The sequence below is a fragment of the Heliangelus exortis genome, chromosome 2 (genome assembly GCF_036169615.1).
Source record: "Heliangelus exortis chromosome 2, bHelExo1.hap1, whole genome shotgun sequence".
NCBI classification, from domain to species: domain Eukaryota; kingdom Metazoa; phylum Chordata; class Aves; order Apodiformes; family Trochilidae; genus Heliangelus; species Heliangelus exortis.
The window spans coordinates 51450385-51466152 of NC_092423.1; the positions used below are offsets into that span (position 1 = coordinate 51450385).

The 15768-nt window shown below is 38.0% G+C and overlaps 1 protein-coding gene across 2 annotated transcripts in view; it reads right to left on the reverse strand.

The window, feature by feature from the left end:
* Positions 1-15768, reverse strand: part of VPS41 (VPS41 subunit of HOPS complex) — a 95584-nt gene that overhangs the window by 14158 nt on the left and 65658 nt on the right. For both annotated transcript variants that reach the window (XM_071736144.1, XM_071736145.1), the window contains exons 13-22: positions 15001-15116; positions 13374-13430; positions 11080-11141; positions 10161-10242; positions 5711-5803; positions 5080-5207; positions 3748-3892; positions 2440-2481; positions 2262-2312; positions 865-1002 (exon numbers count right to left, since the gene is read on the reverse strand). In XM_071736144.1, the coding sequence (XP_071592245.1) occupies positions 865-1002; positions 2262-2312; positions 2440-2481; positions 3748-3892; positions 5080-5207; positions 5711-5803; positions 10161-10242; positions 11080-11141; positions 13374-13430; positions 15001-15116 (914 nt within the window). The remainder of the gene's footprint in view (positions 1-864; positions 1003-2261; positions 2313-2439; positions 2482-3747; positions 3893-5079; positions 5208-5710; positions 5804-10160; positions 10243-11079; positions 11142-13373; positions 13431-15000; positions 15117-15768) is intronic.

Below are 15768 nucleotides of genomic sequence, written 5' to 3' on the forward strand. Positions count from 1 at the left end.
TTAGACTATCAACCACATAAAATGCAGTAATCAGTATTATATTTAAAACTGCTCCACTGGTGTCATTATTATAGCTGCATACAGAGAAGCATGGTCTCACAAAGTCTGCTCTGCTTGGCCATTAACATTAACAAATATGAATAATAAAATATTGACCCAACAAAAAAGGAAAATTTAAGTTTTCATATTCACCTAAACTTAAGAGAAGGGGGGGATAGGGGAGGAATGAAGACAGCCCTTAACTTTATTTATTTTTTAATTGGACAAGAAAGAAAAAGGAAGAAAAATGTAAAAAAGGTTAGAGAAGGTAGAAACATGGCACCCTGTAAAACCTCATCTTCCATCAGAAATACAAAGATGAAATACTTTTACCTCTGCTAGTTCAGTGTCTGTTATACTATGTACATCATTTGAAAGCAACATAGGACCTTAAAATACAGAGGCAGAAAAACTCCAGTTACAGCTACTAATTTTCCAAGATCTAACACTGACTAGTCCTGGATTTGGAAAACTGGCTGTAGATTTCTTGCAATCACAACCCGTTGCCCTATCAGGCCAGGCACTGATGTATAGATACACTGCTGGTATGCATCACATATGAATCCACATGAATATTCATATTCACATATGAATATGAACTTCTGCTTTAGAAGTTCCCATTGATTCCTTCTCTGTGAGCTGAGAGAGAAAGGTCTCAGCTGTCAGCCAGCTCTGCAAACCCAACTTCTGCAGGTGATGGTCACATACTCGAGGGATCTCTCCTTTTGGCAGTAGAGGGCAGTACCAGACACGGTTACAAATTCACAACACCACCAGCTTCAGACAGGAAAACCGAGGACCAGCTTGTAGTTTCTGGGGACTTACCTTCTCCAGCGGACAGTGTGTGCTGTCTCTGAGAAACGGTAGGAGATTTGGGCGATCGTATTCTGCATAAAGGCTGATCTGTTTCTCGTGATACCTCTGCCCCTTATGGTGGTCCCTCTTGAAAAGCTTGTGCAAATACTAAGAATCAAAAGACAGAATCAGAACTCAGAACCAGTTAGGCAATTTTATTTGTTCTCTGCTAAAAAAGCTGTCCCCAGTTTCTTCAGGAATGCCCTAAAACATACAAAAAAGGCAGAGAGATTAAATCTTGATTCAAAGAAATAATATTACATTTTTCCGAAGTACCCTCATCACAGTAATCTTTAAAACTAGCTCTGTAAAACAGATTTTCAAGGAAAAGTCAAGAAACTGTCCTCTAACCTTCAATGAAATTACTGAATTTTGAATTTTACAGAAAACCTTGGGCCAATATATAAAATGAAGCATTTTGATTATCTAGATATACTTGATCGCTACAGATCACAAATTTATCATGCGAAACTTTGCTTAAAAAGTACCTCAAACTACAGATACTTGGGCAAAGCTCCTTCTCTCTGGACAAGCACAGAAAAGCCTTGGGAATAATCTGGAAGTCACTTTAATTCAAAAGCAAGCAGGCTTCACACTTTTGAAACTGATGCATCCCTTCCATAAACTGACAGTCACTCAAGTCAGTTCTCTTTTTGCAAAGCTCTCGGGGCTGTGAGCTGCACACTTCAGAGAGCTGCTTCCCATAATCAGATCTCTAACACATAAACCTGCTCTCTGCCAGAGCAATGCCCTGAGCCCCGTCTGTGCACAGCTGCAACTTAAACTTCTCTCCCTGACACAGCCCAAGCCCACACTTACACGTTACAGTAGTCCACAGACAGCAAGTTCAAACCCAAGAGATGCTTCTTGGCATAGCAATGTTGAGCCACAGACTTACAGTGGTATTTTAATTCTGCTCAAACAAGTCCAATCCTGCAGTGTATGGAAGTTACAGCTCCAGAAAGACAAGCAGTTCACTGTCTCTATGGATCAGCAAAACATGCTTCTGTGTTGCACCCACCATCCAACCCCATTTTTGAGTAGGGAAAGAGAAGGGATACAAGCAAGAAGTAACTGACCAGAGAAGTCAAGTGTCTGCATAGCCCTAAAGAGTACTACCTCATGGTATGTTAAAAAGAAAGTAGCATGTTTTCAAGTTCTCACAGGTACACATTTTAAAATTATATTACTATTCTAAAAAAGCTATGGCTATTTTAAAAATGGATACCCAAACGTAGCCACTTTGGCTCTGATGATATATGATATTTCAGTGTCATGTGCACTTTGACAGGAGGATATGTAAAAGATATGTCCAGCAAGGAGTTTCTTCATCTCAACTTGAAAACAACAGATAGAGAAATATTTACCACGTGCTGGAGCTCAGGCCTGTTTTCCAATTCTTCAACAACTCTGTCAATCTGAAAGAAAACAAATAGAACCCAACAGATTTAGCAAACCTGTAATGAGTATCACATCTACAGGACTGAAAGAAGGACAGGTAATACAAGCATTGGACTCCCCTGCCATGAAATTCTTAATACTCACAGAAATTTTATCTTCATTATCCAGAAGCATGTCAACTGCTTTCTAAAGTAAAGAAAGAGAACTAAGTTAAGAAAAAGTACATGTTTTCTCACACTCTTTATAGTGTTCTGCTTGTTCACAGATGGGTATCAGATGGCTATTGTAGACATAATCTTTTCAACAGCAGTAATTCAGAGAGCAGTTTGCATAACCTCCCCATTAGCATTTCCCAACAGCACAGCATTACAGGAGAACACATCCTATGTTCTTATAGAATACCTCTCCTAAGTTTCCACACATAGAGCAATCAATACTGTGTACTTAAATGGCAGGTGGAGTATGCCTGTGGAACCACGGGTCACAAAAGGCCACTGCTAAATGTTGTAGAAATACTATTTGTCCCACTGCAAAAAGGAACTGCAGAATGATGGCTGTGTAGGAAACACCTGACTCAACTTGTCACACAACTGGATCCCCTGAACTATCTGCACACCGATACTGGAACACGGGCAGGCAAGATCATGGAAGCAGAGTGGTCACCAGAGTTCTGGCTCTTGCTTCCTCTTTTTCAGGTGCAAACTTTGCTTCACATCAAAAAATTACAAGAATCACAGATTCTCGATATAATTTAATCCATTAAAAAAGAAATAAACATGATTTTTTTTTATGTAGTTCAGAATGGCTATACCAAGAACGAGCACCTTTGGTACAGATGGCTCTACGTTTTAGCTCCAGCACTTAGACAACTGCTGCACTGAAAGAGAATATCCACTTGGTTTCCCCACAAGGCTCGTGCAGATATTTGTCCCCAAGGATCATACCAAAACTCATTTTCTCCAATTTTAGCCAGCTAGAGAGAAAGATTATATTTAGCACAAAATGTACACATCTTGGTTTTTGGAATTTAGGTTAATAACCTTGCAAACTTTCAGAAGCAGATCAGTTGACTGCAGAGAAAGAAAAGTGACAGGTTCATATGCTTCATGATGAATTCACTGCTTCCTTTATTTTGCTTATTAATAGCTTATTTGATTAGAAATGCAGAAAAGAATATCATGGTGAAAGTCCACCTAAGAAATAAAACAGTGATCTTGGATTTGGCACTCTTCTCACTGAGGGATACTCAAATAGAAATACCAAGGGAAAAAAAAAATTATGCTTGGGTCAATTATTTTTGCAGTCTAGGCAAATATTTTTTCCTTATCTCAGAATGTATCCAGACACAGCAAATGCATTTTCTGCCTCAAAGCTACCTTTAACTCATTTATTTTTAATCTGTTAAAATAGCTCTAGTACAAAGTGAATATAAAATCATTAAGATCATCATACCTCTGAATCAAAATCCATGAGCAGAACAATTTTGTCTCTTATGGAACTGAAAAGATTGTGCTTGTGGATCAACTGGAAGACGTCTTTGTGCCTTAGTGTTAGGTAAATTTCTAGAGCTCTGCCATAGCGCTGGTCATAAGTATACCTGATAAAAAACAATGTTTTAATACACAAGGTCTTACATATCTAAGTGTAGGAAAATCACTTATGAAGGAAATTCTAAGTATAATCTAGGATGTAAAGCTTGCTAGGGTGCTAAAAGGTGGCTGTAGTGAGGTGGGTGTTGGTCTCTTCCCCTGAATAACAAACAACAGAACAAGGGCAAACGGCCTCAAGTTGTGCCAGGGAAGGTTTAGATTGGATACTGCTGAAAAATTCCTCCACTTTGAAGGATCCCTAAGCACTGGAACAGGCTGCCAGGGAAGAGTTGTAATCCCTGGAGGTATCTAGAAGAGAGGCAAATGTGGTGCTTAGGGACATGTTTTAGTGGTAGATTTAGCAGTGCTAAGATAGCATTTGGACTTGATGACCTTAAAGGTTTTTGCCAAACAAAAAAGATTCTACACCACTTGATTTGATGAATATATGAGTAGTTGCTGTGATTCAGTTTTGTTGAGGGGAAAGTCGCACCAGGCAACATTAATTTCAGTTCTGTTTGTATCAGTCACATCATTTGTGTTCTGACCTGTGGTCCTTTGCAATTTCTGCCACACAAAACAGTAACTCTTCAATTTTTGTTAACTAACTGGCACTCACCTCAGAGCTAAAGTAGGACAAACTGTAACATAGTAATAGCAGTAGCATTGCTTTCTACAAAGAGGCACCATGAAAAGAACTGAACATGAGAATGAGGCTGAGAAAACCTAAGAGCTTTATCCCTGTACAAAGTAGCCTAGAACCAGACCAGTTCTGCCACATTTTGCAGTCACATTTTTCGAGCCATGCAGTAAACCTAAATATACCACTTTTGAAATTGAGGGGAGAAAAAAAGCCATTTTGTTTTCCTGTGGATAATTCTAAAATGTACACTTCATATAAGAGGCTCCTTCTGACAGCACAAAGAGGAATGCTAGCAATTTGTTTTGTAAAGAGGAGTAGCATATCCAATCTTACACAAAACTCTGCTTTCACATTCGGCATACACTTTATATGGAAGGAAAAAGGAATTGTTAGCTGTGCATTCAGCAGTGTGGAAAGAGGAGAAAGCTGGTACTTTATAATAGACTGCAGGAAAGCTGATATTTCTCTTAAGAGCATTAGACAAATATTTATTAACTACAGTATACTATTTCAAGCTTACTTTTTGTAATAGGAGTTTAAAATTGTACTCACAATTCTGCAAGTGTTCGTAGCAAAGTCCTGTTCTGTGGATCTTTCTTCAGGTGATCTACTACAGCTTGAACTATGATTGTGTTATTGTAGAGGTCTCCAGGCCACTCTTTTATCAGGGTTGCAAACCCCTAAAAGTATAAGAGATTGTAAAAGAAATAGAAAGAACTGCCTAAGGAATGTTTCAAAACATCAAAGCTTCAGCTAAGCCTTTTAGATGATACCTGCTGTGCTTCACCTTTAAGCCACTTTTACGTGCCCACAGATGTGCAAAGTGCAGAACACAGATTTTCCTTCTTATGGCAATGTTATTAAGATTCATGAAGCTGGGTTGCTTTCAGGTCCTGTATGCTTAGTGTAGCACCTCAACCACTTGAGGTACATTAAACAACCTGCAAATAATTGTATTTATAATATACAACCAATCTTGCCATATTTGTGTGCTCTGAAGAACATCCTATTTATTCTCTTTAAAATTAAAACCAAATTAATACTTTTAATCTTTTCAATATCTTTGAATTGTCCATTGATAATTTGCTTGAATGCAACAGAAAATTTGGTTTCAGAGTTCTACACTGCTGAGGGTGTTTTGCTGCCAGTAGCTATTACATGTGGACACATCGGGTTGCAGTACCTCGTAGTCACTCTCCAAAAACTCATGCAGGACCATTTCATAGATCAGAGGTTTCAAAACTGGATCTCGTCTGGGTAAGTAACGACTAATTGCCTGTAAGGGCAAAGAGAATAAAGTGTCAGAAGGCAAATGGTGTGTAACACCCTGGCACACAGATGTTAGAAAAAAAGAATTGTGAAACAAAATCCCCAAACCTCCAAAGCTATGTGCAAAATGTGGCTCTTGGTACACTGGAAGTGTTTTATGTTCATATGAATAAGCACTATCCTAAATTTATTTGCTTTAGGATTTTACACATTGAAACTGTGCTACTTACCTGAAATAATATTAATTAGAAAGATAGGAGGCAAGATACTAGTTTAAATAGGGGTATCAGCCACTGCTCTTGAAGACATCTGCACTTAAAGACGTCTGAATCTTTACTTCCAGTTATTTACAGAATAAAATCCACAGACGACCACTCAGAAGAAGGAAGTTATCAAAATCCATTCTCTTACATCGTATAAAAAGGTGTAAGTACTCATTAGCTGAAAAAAGTGTACTTTTCATTTATGACTTAGTGTAGAGTCACTACATTTTATGAAGAGCTCTGTTTTGCCAGCTATTTTTACATATCCAAATGAAAATTAATTTGAGAATATACCTCTCCAGGGAAAAGGTGAAGGCATGTGTTCTGCTGCTCTATAGGAGGTGTTAAGGAACTGCGTTCTGGCAGGCAGGAGACAAGAACCTGCCAGAATCCATCACCTCATACCCTGAAATTTCAGCACAGCATCTTATTAGCATTATTATTCTATACAACTAGAGGCCAAGGTTATGACCATCTGCCAAAATAAACCCTGCTGCTACCAGCTGTGTTGGGACTCCGGGGTTTGTAGCTGAAAGTCCAACACTGATGAAATTTCTCTAAACAGAGTTGTTGCTTGTTGCCCACTAATGACACCTTGTGCAGTAGCAATTTTGTTACTGAAGTTGCTTAAACAAAGCAGGAGAAATAAGATCTCACTACATCATTTTTTTGTAGTTTTACAGACAGCAATGACTATTCACAACAAATTCCGTAAATAATAACAATTGCTAAAATTAAGTATTTCAAAATACAATTGCTTAAATTATGTATTTCATGCAAGTCTTCTATCCATAGATGAAAAAGGAGGTAAAAAAGAAGAGCAGTAAAAAAAAAAGCACAATGTTAATGACTTAATTTTAGCAAAGTTCATTGCTCATAGGAAACTTCTTCTTTCCCCACACTGTTTGAGCTTGGCCAGTCTTTGAAACATAGCATGCTGCCAACATCAGCTCCCACCGTCTGTCACAGAATTTAATATCTAACTCAGGGCATGGTCTTGGCAGCTGCCCTGGGGAATCATATTCCTGACCCTCTCATAAAAAAAAACAAACCTCTACTGACCATAAAGCAAGATGGGCATCAGCTGTAGACTTGAAGGCAGAGGACGTTCTCCAACAGCTGTTTTCAAACCCACTTTCTACCTTCCTGCTACCTCCTAAATAAATAACCCAGCCCAAGGGGCTTTGCTGTGGCTCTTGGCTGCGGTTTGGGTGCCCAGGGAGCTGCGGAGCGATGCAGCTGCTTCCTTGTGTGGGGGCCAGGCTGCCTCGGGAAGGAAATCTCCCCTGCCCCAAGCCCCACTGCTTTGAAGGAAAAGTGAAACCACCTCCTGCAGTTTGAAGCAGAGCTCCTCCTGTGCTTGACAAAACTGAGAAGCAGCCAAGTTATTTTTAAGCCTAGACCCAAAGGTAAACTAAGACCCGTGCTGAAGGTTACAAACCTTGTTTTGTTTTTAAGCAGTAGTTAAGGAGCAGGTCAGGCAAAAAGACTGGAGAAACAGGATACCTTTGTATCAATTCCTAAGTCACATGGCTAAAGTGACTTTAAAAAGGAAAGGAAAGGAAAGGAAAGGAAAGGAAAGGAAAGGAAAGGAAAGGAAAGGAAAGGAAAGGAAAGGAAAGGAAAGGAAAGGAAAGGAAAGGAAAGGAAAGGAAAGGAAAGGAAAGGAAAGGAAAGGAAAGGAAAGGAAAGGAAAGGAAAGGAAAGGAAAGGAAAGGAAAGGAAAGGAAAGGAAAGGAAAGGAAAGGAAAGGAAAAGAAAGATACTATTCACAGAAATATTTTCTTTCTTTCTCAAGACCTGCTTTCACATTTTTGGTCAATAGGTTTAACCTCAGGGTATACGCAAGAAAGCCCATGTAAAAGTTGACATGAAGTAGCCTATAACATCTCTCCAATAAGCCCAAGGCACAATGATTTATTCCTCAGAGGACACCTATGAGATTAAAGAGGCTGTCTGGCTAATGCTGCTCAATGCTATGCTCACCACAGTCATGCAAAGTCTTTTGCGTGTCCTCAAGCCAAAGACTTGGTCATTACAGCACTGCTGCCGCTAGCTGATCGTCCTGCACCCCTGCTGAAAGGCACTGCTGTCACAGCAGAGTCAACAGACTGGAGCATATCCCTCATGTCAGAACTGCCAGCAATCACAGAGTTTGGCATCTTCTTTCCAATCCACCTTCCTCAACTGTTTGAGCTGAGATACTGGACTGGAGCAACTCGAGCACAAGCAGGTAACTCCATCAAGCCACCAAGGCTGGAAGAGTGGAGGAGCAGATGATTGCAAGGCTACAAAATCTTGAAACTGCCACAGCAAGGTTTTCTAGCAGACATTCACTGAAGACACGAGATACCAAAATACCATAATCCAATAGCCAAACACCCCCCAATAGCCAAACAGACAGAACACATAAAAAAACCCTAAACCCACAAGCAAACAAGCAAGACAATCACCCCACAGTCTTTGACATTGGGGCATCCTTTATTAGTCCCTCTGCAGGAAGGAAAGTTGAAACCTTTTACTGCCACCTTACTTATTGTCAAATCACATTATATTGGAAACATCAGATTTCAGGCAACTATTTCTATGCAGTGCAGATTCTTTAAGAAAATTCCCTTTCTAAAACCACTTCTTCTGCCAATCTCAAAATTAAAAGCATTATAGCCCAGTTGCACTCTTGTGTTAAATACCCACTGGCTGGGTAAATAGGTAAAAATTCCAAATAGCACAGGTGACTCCAAGCAATCCAAGAACGGCTTAATTTAGACTTGCCTTAATGGAATATCCTTTGATATTCAGGTATCTTTAGGAACCTGGGACAAGTTACATGTGGCTGAAACAGTAAAATAAGAAAGGCATCTTCTAGAGCTGCAGCTTGAAGCGGGAGTAATGTAATGGACTGCATCCTATGTTTTTCTAAGTCTGCTTTCAAGGGGCTGAAAACAGACAACTGTTTAGAAAGGCAGTAATTTAGCAGAGGTGTTTTTGCAGCAAGCCAGCAAATATTTTTATATTTTACAGTCTGATGGATGACATAAGTGGAGACAAGAAAAACATCCATTCCAGACACTCACATCTAAAAACCAAAATAAACCCCAAAGGACTAAGAAACACTGTATCAAAATTTCACTTATACTTGCACTCAGGTCCTTTATTGGATTGAAATAAAGAGCCAGAATCAGGAGTTTTCAGCTTTCAAGGTGACAAAGAGAGCACTGAAACACTAAGAACTCAAAAGGCAAGGCTGTTCTTGCACTGGCGTGGCTCGAAAACAAAAGCCAGACATTTCTGGAAACTGTAATATTGAAACACACTTGCTCTTTGAACAGACTTGAAGAGCTCAAAACCAGCCAGGGACTGCATGCTGTGAGATCTTAATAATATGTCCTTTTTGGCTCATTGAGTTTGAATAGGAAGACATAAAATTCAGAAATAAAAGTACAGGCACTACCAAAGGGAGTATGCATAAGGTTTTTTTCTGGTTTGGCAGTGGCAGTGCTATAGCCTAATGTCCTGAGCAATTTATTAACTGAGAATCTCACATTAAACACATAGTTATGGTAGCTGACTTGTGACCAGGGAAAGCACCAGACAAGCCAGACTGCTCCTCTTCCTTGCCACCATTTCTAGCACACAGCACAGGTTTTCCCTGTTGTTTTACAATTAAACTATCCTTTGACACTTAAAGTTGTGTCTGGCACTCACAGAGACTGTTTTCCTCAAGAGTTGGGACAGGACTTTTCAGGACATACTAGAAATTAGAGAAAAGTAAATGGGAAAGATGTATTTAACTGTGAGCATCTGTGGAAATATAAAGACTTTTGGGGTGGGTCTTCCATCTGTGGGCTGTCAAGTTAAACATACATAGTCAAGTACTTGGATGTGCTATGCCACCAACCCTGTTTTGAACCTTGCTAATGTGTACACATCAACCTGAACTACAACTGTACAAATAGATATTTGGTGCAGGAATTCTGAGGGCAGTGTTACCTCCTGCTACCAAATTTATGCTATTAAATGGGATTCTTTAGATACTTGGTCAAAACACGCAGGAAATAAAGCATTTCAATTACTTGAGTTCAGAGATACAAATTAACTTACCTTAAGCTGTCCTATTTCTTTAAACTTGTAAACTTCAAATTCCCAGAGTTCTGTGTTTTTGCCAAGAATTTTCTGGCACTTTCTGGAAGATGAAAGGGGAGGAAAAACAAAATAGTAGGTACAGAGAATAATACAAATGTGACAGTATTATTGCAAGGATTCTTTTCTCCTTTCTTCCCTCTATCAATGTATTTTCAAGGTGTCTCATTCCAGCAACCATTGATTCACATAGAGTATGCCAGGTACCCCTTTCAGGTCTTAATATTTCTTTGCATCCAAGAGGCAGTGATAGCTTACTATGTATTCAACCTTACAGATTGAGGCTATATTAAATGCTCTATGAGTGAAATTTTTAAATCTCAGCTGTGTAAAAATGAACATTTAAAAATATATGCTTACACATATAAGTACCTGAAGACACACATCTTACATAATTTCTGATCCTTACTTTAGATATCCAGATCTGACATTTTTGTCCAAAATATTTTGGTAGGCATTTGGTGCATTAAAATTTTGATGAAAGAATCATGCCTTCTGCTGTAATCCCAATTGTCCAACATGGACACAATCTATTTTTTGATGGTCTTAAAGTGTTATGACACACTAATAAACTTAAGACAATCAATATCCAAAGAAAACCTCAATTTTGAAAACTTAGCATGACTGAAAAAATCAAGGCTTACTTTCAAATAGATACGTGTCTTAATTCTAATTAAACTTTAGAAAGTTTATAGTAACTTTTGGGTCATTACAGGCAAGAAAATAAAAGATGCAATAATACATCTGTATGTTTTGAGTCTTCAAAAACTGCAGAACACACAGAAAAATCAACATCACAAAATACTTCAGAATCAATAATTTGCTTTCACTTTTTCCCCAGATACAGTTCAGCCAGCAAAGAAAATCTTGAATATGTTACCGAGCAGCCAGGTCATAATCTCCCTTCTCCACTAGGTGATTTATATAGGCCAAGCCAATGTCCTAAAGGGAATTAAAAAAAAAATCAGTTATAGAATTTGGACAGCCACAATTACTGTCATTCCAGCTGTATGCATGATTGCTAGGCCAAGCATCAGGCTATAAGTAAATACTCCTTTACCTGTGGGGCTCACAGACGAGTCAACACAAAATACTTGCATAGACCACTCACAGGTTCAAATTAATGTGCTCTTTTAAATAATTCTCATAACAACATTGACACTGGGAAGACTATGACACCTCTACATTTTAAGTACTGTTCAAAACACATGGCTGATCAGTCACTGCCATCATTAGTTCTCTCAAAAAAAACCCCATTGTATGAGACTTCTTTGTAAACATGAAGTTTTCAGAGAGAAAAAACTTGACTGAGAATATAAATCTTCATGCTAGTCCGTAAGGAATTACTGAAAATTTAATAAGACTGTTACATATTATTACATACCAAGTTATCCCCTCAAACATTTATCACACAGGTCAGCTGTAAAAATATTTTGGTAGGCATTTGGTGCATTAAAATTTTGATGAAAGAATCTGAAAGAAAGAATCTGAAAGAATTTGAAAGAAAGAATTGAAAGAAAGAATTGAAGGAAAGAATGCCTTCTGCTGTAATCCCAATGCTGGTGTCAAGGTCAATGCAGCCCAGCATACCCATTGCATAAGCATATGTTTTCACTAAAAGCATATTGTTTTCAGTAAAAAAGAGGGCTGTACAGTGAAATAAATGAGAAGGTCTTGCTTCTTACAGAAAATCTTATTTGAGTCTTCTCAATAAAGCATAAAATTTTTTATCAAAATCAAGGACAATACTGAGGGGAGAAGAATATGAACTGAGGTACCTAACAGCTTCAGTTGTTCAAACTACTACAAAGTTAAAAAAAAAATAAATATGTATATACCAGATTTTAGGATTTTATCCCCCTATAGGAACAACCTTCTCACTTTCAACTTCACTATTCTCAGGAGTGAAGACTTGTGGAAGTTTTCTCCTGTGGACAAACTCCCCAATGAGCAGAGGAGACAGAATATGGAAAGGCTCTGTATATCTGTGGTTGTTTAGGACCCTTGCATTCTGCCCAAGAGCTGCAGAGGGGCTGTCATCATTGCTGAAACCTAAAAAAAGAAATCCCTAAGACCACTAGACTTGTCAGGTGGTGTGAGCGTGGTTGTGTGTGCTTGATTCTGGGCAGTGAAAGCATGAGCTGTTTTAAATCCCTGTGCCACTAATCCTTCTCTAAGAGCTTGAGTCAACATTTTTTCCTCAACACATTCCATGGGTTTTGCATTACAGACCAAACACTCAACTGCTCTACTTGTGTATACTGCCACTGAATTCCATTCTAGTATAGCAAATTTTTGCAAATGCAGAGAAAAGCTGGTGGGGTTTTTTCTGCAAATGTTGTGATAGGTGATGGCATGTCATTAGATCTTGATTCAAATTCTGGACTACACAAGAAGAAAAGAATTTTAAAGACATACTAATATGCAGTGTGCATATTATAGCAGTAATCTAAAAAATAAACACATCTTCTAATGCTTTGTACTTAAATACAGACTTCTGTTTAAAAAAGCAGCAGTATTAGTTAAATAGCAACCAGTTCATATTGAGGTAAATTTAAATAAAACTAAAATTAGAAATATTTTTTTGGCTATTACATTGTCCCCTCTTTTCTCTTAAATGTCGATATCCTTTGTTGCTATGTGAAGGGAGCATAAACATAGGAAATAACTATACAGGGAAAATGGAGCTTAACTATGTAAAATAACAAGATTTGCAAAGCAATATGATGTGAAACTGCAACTGAATTTCAACAGCATTGAAAATATCTTCTAACTGCACCTTTTTAACTCCTGCTAAAACCCCGTCACATGTACAAGTTGAACAGATACATGTTACACACAGCCCTCCCAATCTCTAATACCAGAACACTGTGTTACCTGAAACAACAGCAAATTTAATGCAGAAGTAAAAGCAAGCAAAAGTCCCATCAACAATCAGCCAAGTGCATTTCTCTTCTTTTTAATGCTAATGGCATCTTCATAAACACAAATCCTTTCTTGTTTCACAGATCAACATTCCTGTTCTGCAGCTGAAACCAGGAAACTGAATGCTAGTTGAAATATGCCTAACAGCTATGTCTGGTGCAATAGAGAGCAGGGAATGCATTTGTAGCTTCTCACAGCCTTCGAAAAGAAATCAGATACTTTGTTTTGAAAAGAAATTTTGAGACTTACCAAGATCTTGTGCTTTTTTATAGTTTTTTGACTTATCTCAGCAGCCATCAAAGCTTCCTATATTCAAAAATAGAAAATAGAGTTACTAGCCAAACAGACACTTTCAAAACAGAAAGCTCTAGAACCATATAAATCAACTATTTTTCAGAGCAGGGTGTTTGAAGCACTAGAATTTATTGCCATGGTTGGATGAACAGCTTTAAATTCATACTCAAACAAAAGCAGTCAACCAAAGAGAAAACTACTTTTGTTTCCATCTGGGTTCACTCCACATTACTGTATTAGGATCAAATCATAAGATTACAACAAAACAGACAATGCAACAGTACTGGATCATTTTCAAACAAGAACCCTTCCCTACCAAAACCTGAAAAAACAAACAAAAAAAATCATCAGGAAAGGGGGTAGAGGGAAGGATACCTTTCACTCCCCTAGCCCAAAAGACTTCTCCAGTCAGACTGATTTACATACAAGTGTAATTTTCTATTCCTGTCTTTCTTTCAAACATATAGAAACAAAGCTGGCACTTTTACAAACAAGATGAAAACTTCAACATACATCAGAACACACAAGCTATCTACTACCCTGACTGGCTTTCAGAAAGGCACACACACAGCTGTCACTTGCAAATTACTGGAGTCTTCAGGGACCAAATGCTGTGATTTACATAAACAGCAAAACTGCACTCATCCTATGAGTTAGCTATTCAGATGCAAAAGCATCCACAAGGATTTTAACAAATCTACATGAGGAACATCATGATTGCACTAATGAAAGGAATACGTGCTGTTTGGCTTTTCCACATTTATTTCTTATAATGGGCATTCAATAAATAACAAGTAAATACGCATCTAGAAAGTTATTATATGCACTGTATTGTAACAACTGTTGTATGCTATTAACTGCAGGACTTCAGAAATGAGAACACTTGGAGCATGTTAATATTGTAAGAATTTATCATCGTGTTCAGATACACATGCTTAAACACACCAATATTTAGGCAACCAATACCAAGCTGTTTTTTACCAAGGGAGCTGTATACAGTTGTTTTTAATATTGGCTCTGCTTTTTGGTGAGTAACACTACTTCCAGCACCAATCACATTCAAGCCCCTATTATTTTGGTTTTAAAAGCTTCAGCATTGAAGTAATGCAGAGCAAGGAACAGTATCCTAGTGTAAATCTTTAGTAGATGAGATATAGAATAGGAAAAAAAAAATTAATACCTCCCACCATGTCCATTTCTCTTCCCTCTTTAGTTGTGATACATCTAGAAAAATATCCATGTAGCTCATTAATTAACTGGTCTGCTGCTTTAAAGCCAAAACCCAGCAATAGGAATTTTCAGTGACAGCTCATACATTTCATATCTGTTGCTGAGAGCAGCATTCACAGCATCTAATTCAGCTACCTCACTTGGGTGCAATTCAGATGAGTTGCTTCAGTAGGAAGACTAACTCTCCAGAGAGATGGAGAGATGTATAGTCAACTCCTACCCCTTACAAGCATTTAGTCAATGACTGTAGGAACAGAAACTATCCACATCCAATAGACCTAGCAAAAGTTCATCATCCCACTCCAACTTCTAAAGCAGGAAAGCCTGAAGGAAAGAATACTGTAAAAATTACTTCGTATTTCTTCTTTTCAAGAAGCCAGTCGATGTGGTCATCTTGGTCCCGCTCTTTAGCAACAACCACGTCTCTTGGGCTGATGATATAAAACAGTGATTCACCTTCCGAATACTCTGCAAATGCATACACAGTTTTATTATTATTGTATTTTCCTTAAGTAAAGCCCTGCTTTTTAGTATACCCTTGAGGGGCATTTAAAAAGAGGAGATGCAAGAAAGACAGAGGGCTACTCCTGCAGAACATGCTTGTTTGGGAAGCTGTATTCTCCAATAAATTAAAACTGGTTTAAAAGGCAAAATAGCTTTCAAAAAAAACCCAAAACTACAGCTTATTGCAAATTCTGATTCATCCACTATGTGTAAAATTTATGATGGTTTAGAACACATTATTATATTTTTAGAGGACTATTACACGACATAGCCTGCAATAAACTTATCCTCCCATCAAGGTCAAGGCCATCAAAAGCATAAATGATAGATGCCATAACCCCTGGGGACACAGCACATCATTACAGCAATGCATTTGCAATGCTTTAAGTTAAGGTTATATGTATAATGCATTTGTTTATATCATAAGCCTTTATTTTGAGTAAGCTCAAACTAAAAAGGTACTTAAGGGTGAAATCAAGCACAGAAGATGACTGTTCAAAATAGTTATTATTTCCACAGGACCCAGGAAAAACTCCATCAATACTTTGTAGATACAGGAAAGAAAACCATCCCCCAACCTTTATCTGTATCTATACATGCATATGAATACACTCTT